The following is a 6,000-nucleotide window of genomic DNA, read 5'->3' as shown; positions in this document are numbered from 1 at the left end:
CTGCTCCCTGCAGGATGGCTGCATGGATGCTAGAGGGATTCTGTCTCAACCCTTTCCTTTCTTCCCCACGGCATCGCCTTCCCAGCCCTCCCTCCCCACTCACCTCCTTCAGGACCAGACCGACTGTTTCTCAGGGATTCGAGGCAGAGGGATGGAAGACAGGCAGGTGTTGACAGCCCACTCAGTCGGTCGTTTTCATCATCAAGCTCCAGGAGTCTAACCTTTTCCAGAAGAGGTGTCCACCCGGGAACCTCTGATGACGGACACCCCCCATCCAGCCCCGTGCCATGGGTCTACTGGGTTGAGATAAATGGACTTCTCCTCCCTATTAGTGGGAAGGGAAGACTCAGAGATTGGGCTTGAACACTGCTCAGAGAAAGCTGATTTTCCTTCCCCTGCTCCCCTGCAGCATATACCTAATGTACTCTTTTGGAGGAAATGTGAATGTGTTTGCCGTTTGTGCTCTGCCTTTGCAGAACTGCAGGACACCTGCGGGAAGTCTCCACATCAGGATGGTAAGTGAAACTTCAGGGGAAAGTTTGGCTCCCTCCACGGCTTTGGTTTGTGATGGGGGAGGGACGGGGTTTAAAAAAGGGGGCATCTACCTGTGTGGGTGGAAAAAGTGAGGCCGCTTTCTCTGCCAGGTGCCTGTGGGGGCCCTGCATTTCAGAATTAAATTTGCTGAATAAAACCTGCTCGTCTCCAGTCAGTAATCTGCCCTAAAACATGGATGGGCTACTTAAAAAATGCAGGACAGAGCAAGAAAATGTGAAATGAAGGCGGGCCAAGTAAATAAGAGGTGATTAAGCCTCTCCGAGTAAACTCAAACTCCAGCTGCTCCGGAGCAACCTGCTTTAACCACTTACTTGCCGTTCATTAACATGCACGCAATTTCAGGTGGATTGGGGTTGTTAAGGTGTAAAGGCATGTCTGTCTAGTAGGAATATGCAGCTGGCATGGAAACAGGGAAGAGTAGAAACCCTATGGATAGCATATTAATTATGGCTGTGTTGGATAATAATAACACAACACAGAGGCAATTAGGCATCATTTAAGCACCACTGCAAGAGAAGTTTTCACAATAGGAGCATCAGGCAAATCCCCATCCGACTGGGGAAGTTCTGACCAATGTACAGTTCTGACAAGGGCGAAGCCACCCTGCGAAAAAAGCTGAGGTCCCGATTTCAGTTCCCACGGTGACACTTTGCAATAGTTGCGGACTGAGTTTCACTGTGGGGGAATCGATGACTGATGGCTGATTGGCCAGCAATGTATTCAGCGCTCCCCGACTGCAAAGCACTGTAGAGCTTATGGAGTGCAGAGCACTGTCCTAAGCGCTGGGAAAGACTGAGCCCCTTCCTTCCTCTCCCCCTCGTCCCCCTCTCCATCCCCCTCATCTTACCTCCTTCCCTTCCCCACAGCACCTGCATATATGTATATATGTTTGTACATATTTATTACTCTTATTTATTTTACTTGTACATATCTATTCTATTTATTTTATTTTGTTAGTATGTTTGGCTTTGTTCTCTGTCTCCCCCTTTTAGACTGTGAGCCGACTGTTGGGTAGGGACTGTCTTTATATGTTGCCAACTTGTACTTCCTAAGCGCTTAGTACAGTGCTATGCACACAGTAAGCGCTCAATAAATACGATTGATTGATTGAAAGACAATTCAGGAGGGAATCAGACAGAGTCCTCGAGGGAGGGAAGGGGGGCGGTTCGGGATTTGTAAATGAAAGGCAATGAAGCCCACCACGCTAGGGGCTGTAGGGCAAGAGCCTGCCTCCTGCTGCCCTCTCCAAAGTCATCATCATCATCAGTCGTATTTATTGAGCGCTTACTGTGTGCAGAGCACTGTACTAAGCGCTTGGGAAGTCCAAGTTGGCAACATATAGAGACAGTCCCTACCCAACAGTGGGCTCACAGTCTAAAAGGGGGAGACAGAGAACAAAACCAAACATACTAACAAAATAAAATAAATAGAATAGATATGTACAAGTAAAATAAATAAATAAATAGAGTAACAAATATGTACAAACATATATACATATATACAGGTGCTGTGGGGAAGGGAAGGAGGTAAGATGGTGGGGGGGGGGGGGGAAGGAGAGGAAGGAAGGGGCTCAGTCAGGGAAGGCCGGTGCTCTGGTTTTTAGACTGTGAGCCCACTGTTGGGTAGGGACTGTCTCTCTATGTTGCCAACTTGTACTTCCCAAGCGCTTAGTACAGTGCTCTGCACACACTAAGCACTCAATAAATACGATTGATTGATTGGTTTTGGGGGCCGGGAGGGACGGTTCCAACGGTTCCCGGACTTTTTAACTTTGTCTCCCTTCTTCCTCCTTCTTCTGCGGGGATGCCCAGCTGGCCCCGATGTAAAGGCTCCCTCGGATGCCCCGGAGGGCAGCCCCCAGCGATGCCTGGGCAACCCATAGGCCGCGAGCAGGGAGATGAGGGTGTTCACAGCTGCGACTCGGCCCGTTCCCTGAACCACTTTTTCCGGGGCTTCGGGGAGGAGCCGACCCTCAAAGGGCTCTACTACCAGAGGGCCAGGAAACTTTATCCCGTAGACGAGGGCAGGGCGGCCGACCTGCGGGAGGGCATTCTGGTGAACGTGGGAGGCATCCGCTACCTGCTGCCCTGGACCACTCTGGATGACTTCCCCCTGACCCGGCTCAGCAAGCTGAAGTTCTGCCAGTCCTACGAGGAGATCATCCAGCTCTGCGACGACTACGACGAGGACCGCCGCGAGTTCTTCTTCGACCGGAGTCCCGGGGCCTTCAGGATGATCGTCACCTTCCTGGCGGCCGGGAAGCTGGTCCTCTTCCGAGAGATGTGCGCCCTGTCCTTCAAGGAGGAGCTGAGCTACTGGGGGATCGAGGAGGCCAGCCTGGAGAGGTGCTGCTTCCGAAAACTCCTGCAGAAAGTCGAGGAGCGGGCCGAGGCCGCGAGGGAAGAGGAGCTGCAGAGGCAGAGGGACAGCTGCGCGGGTGGGCCCGGGGACCAGACCAGGTGGGGCCTCTGTATGAATCGCCTCCGGGACATGGTGGACAATCCCCAGTCTGGGCTGCCGGGGAAAGTGTTTGCTTGCCTCTCCATCCTGTTCGTGGCCACCACCGCCGTCAGCCTTTGTGTCAGCACCATGCCGGACTTGAGAGCTGAAGAAGACAGGGTAAGTCTCCTTTATTCACTCCTCAGAGGCGGCCCAACTTTGGGACGTACTTACCTTCCCCCCCTCCCCGCCTCCGGATGGTCACTGGAAAAGCATAAATCTCTAGGCCGGGAACGTGCATCGGAAAAAATGCGGGAGATGCAAAGGACCGGATTCTGAAGATAATAATAATGGTATTGGTTAAGAGCTTACTATGTGCGAAGCACTGCTAAGCGCCAGGGGGATACAAGGTGATCAGGTTGTCCCACGTGGGGCACACAGTCTTAATCCCCATTTTACAGATGAGGCACAGACAGAGAAGTTAAGTGACTTGCCTGTCACACAGCTGACAAGTGGCGGAGTTGGGATTAATAACAATAATGATGGCATATGTTAAGCGCTTACTAGGTGCCGAGCACTGTTCTAAGCGCTGGGGAGGTTACAAGGTGATCAGATTGTCCCGCCTGGGGTGCACAGTCTTAATCCCCATTTTACAGATGAGGGCACTGAGGCATAGACAGAGAAGTTAAGTGACTTGCCCGTCACACAGCTGACAAGTGGCGGAGTCGGGATTAATAACAATAATGATGGCATATGTTAAGCGCTTACTAGGTGCCGAGCACTGTTCTAAGCACTGGGGAGGTTACAAGGTGATCAGGTTGTCCCACGTGGGACTCACAGTCTTAAATCCCCAGTTTACAGATGAGGTCACTGAGGCACAGACAGAGAAGTTAAGTGACCTGACCGTCACACACCTGACAAGTGGCAGAGTCGGGATTAGTAATAATAGCATTTGTTAAGCGCTTACTATGTGCAAAGCACTGTTCTAAGAGCTGGGGAGGTTACAAGGTAATCAGGTTGTCCCATGGCGGGCTCACAGTATTCATCCCCACTTTACAGATGAGGTAACTGAGGCACAGAGAAGTTAAGTGACTCACTCAAAGTCACACAGCTGACAATTAGCAGAGCTGGGATTAGAACAGTAATAATAATGATGGCATTTATTAAGCATTTACTATGTGCAAAGCACTGTTCTAAGCACTGGGGGGATACAAGGTGATCAGGTTGTCCCACGGGGGGCTCACAGTCAATCCCCGTTTTACAGATGAGGTGACAGGCACACAGAAGTTAAGTGACTTGCCCAAAATCACACAGCTGGCAGTTGGCAGAGTCAGGATTTGAACCCATGACCACTGACTCCAAAGCCCGGGCCCTTTTCCACTGAGCCATGGAACCCACGACCTCTGACTCCCAAGCCCGGGCTCTTTCCAACTTGTTGCCAATATGTTGCCAACTTGTACTTCCCAAGCGCTTAGTACAGTGCTCTGCACACAGTAAGCGCTCAATAAATACGATTGATTGATTGATTTCCACTGAGCCACTCTGCTTCTCAAAGTTGCATCTCCGAGACGGCTGCAGACGTTTGTCAGGGTAGCCCACCATCGCCTTACATGGGGTCCCTCCAGGCTCCCGAGTCGTTTCAATTTAGCCTCGACGGCAAAGTACATATATAAATCGATAACCTACTTATTGCACTATTTCTCAAGCCCTCGTGATCTCTTCGATGTATGGAACCAGTGGGAATAATGCCACTGTTGATTTGGAGAGATTCCGCATTTCTGTAAATCTTGGCTGGCTAGGATAAAAAACAACAAACAACAAAATCTGTCCTCGCTAAAGGTTTTCATACAGGTAGTCTACCATGGGCATGTGCAATCTACAAAACAAACTACCTTTGTTAAACAAATCACCCAGTAATTCGAAGAAGTGTATGAGTCAAATTTTCAGTACATTCATTCATTCGTATTTACTGAGCGCTTACTGTGTTCAGAGCACTGCACTAAGCGCTTAGAAAGTACAATTCGGCAACAGAGACAATCCCTACCCAACAACAGGCTCACAGTAAATCTGCTCAACAGACCGACTTTGTTAAGCAAATCACCCAGTAATCCTAAAAAGTGTCTGTCAGATTAACCAGTAAATCTATATTAAGAAAAGCCACATTTCATGAATGTAAAAGATGAACTGTTTTGAACCAACAGTTTTTTGGGCTTTTTTTTTTTTTAAAGAAAGCTTCTGACAACCTAACGGTTAAGAGGTAGCACTTTTTCCCTACCATTCACTGAAACTAGACTAGCTTATGTTTGTTTCCAGTGACTGAATTGTGGCACAGAGAACTAATGAAATCATTTGCAAGTTTGCTCCCCCAGGAGTTGTACCATGTCAATTTTATTGTCCCTACAGTAATTCAGAGAGTCACAGACCTGCAGTGGCATTGAAGATATGCCATGGTATTTTATGGCTTTCAGTAAAGCTAAGTATTGCACTGAGGTGGAAATTTAAAAGCAATCATTTTCTCCTTTCTGTTATTTCATGAGTTTCTCCTTAAATTTACATAAGAAAGGTATCCCTTCAATAAGTGTTCTATGGCTGCATGTTCACCTTCAAGTGATGTCAGTTTGTAACTATTTTGACAGGGTGCTGCTGCTGAGATTCAGCATTTAATATAGAGCAGCCTTGAACTCAGTCTGTCATAATTATTATGATTACTTAGCATTTTTTTAGCACCTTACATTTAGAAAGTAAGTTTCCACCGAAGTAGGGCACTATTTATATCCCCATTGTGCAGATATGAAAACTGAGGCAGTGGAAAACAAGGTGATTTTCCCAAGATCACACTATGAGCTGGAATTCACAGGCCTGACCTTTTCACCCTGCTGCCTGGCATCTAAAAAATTAAGATCAGGCCCCTGAAGGGAAACTCTTACCTCTTCCCAGCAATACACCCGAGAAAAGCTCCTCCAGTTGTCTGCTGTGTGACCTTGGGCAAGTCACTTAACTTCTCTA

The 6,000-nt window shown here is 48.5% G+C and overlaps 1 protein-coding gene across 1 annotated transcript in view; it reads left to right on the top strand.

The window, feature by feature from the left end:
- Positions 1 to 360: 360 nt before the first annotated feature.
- Positions 361 to 6,000, top strand: part of KCNG4 (potassium voltage-gated channel modifier subfamily G member 4) — a 29,406-nt gene continuing 23,766 nt past the window's right edge. Inside the window, exons 1-2 of the mRNA XM_038754441.1 lie at positions 361 to 515; positions 2,367 to 3,174. Of these exons, the coding sequence (XP_038610369.1) occupies positions 445 to 515; positions 2,367 to 3,174 (879 nt within the window). The 5' untranslated portion in view covers positions 361 to 444. The remainder of the gene's footprint in view (positions 516 to 2,366; positions 3,175 to 6,000) is intronic.

This window comes from Tachyglossus aculeatus, chromosome 11 (genome assembly GCF_015852505.1).
Source record: "Tachyglossus aculeatus isolate mTacAcu1 chromosome 11, mTacAcu1.pri, whole genome shotgun sequence".
Lineage (NCBI taxonomy): Eukaryota > Metazoa > Chordata > Mammalia > Monotremata > Tachyglossidae > Tachyglossus > Tachyglossus aculeatus.
The sequence above is the reverse complement of the archived record's forward strand: the minus strand, read 5'-3'. Positions and strand labels throughout refer to the sequence as shown.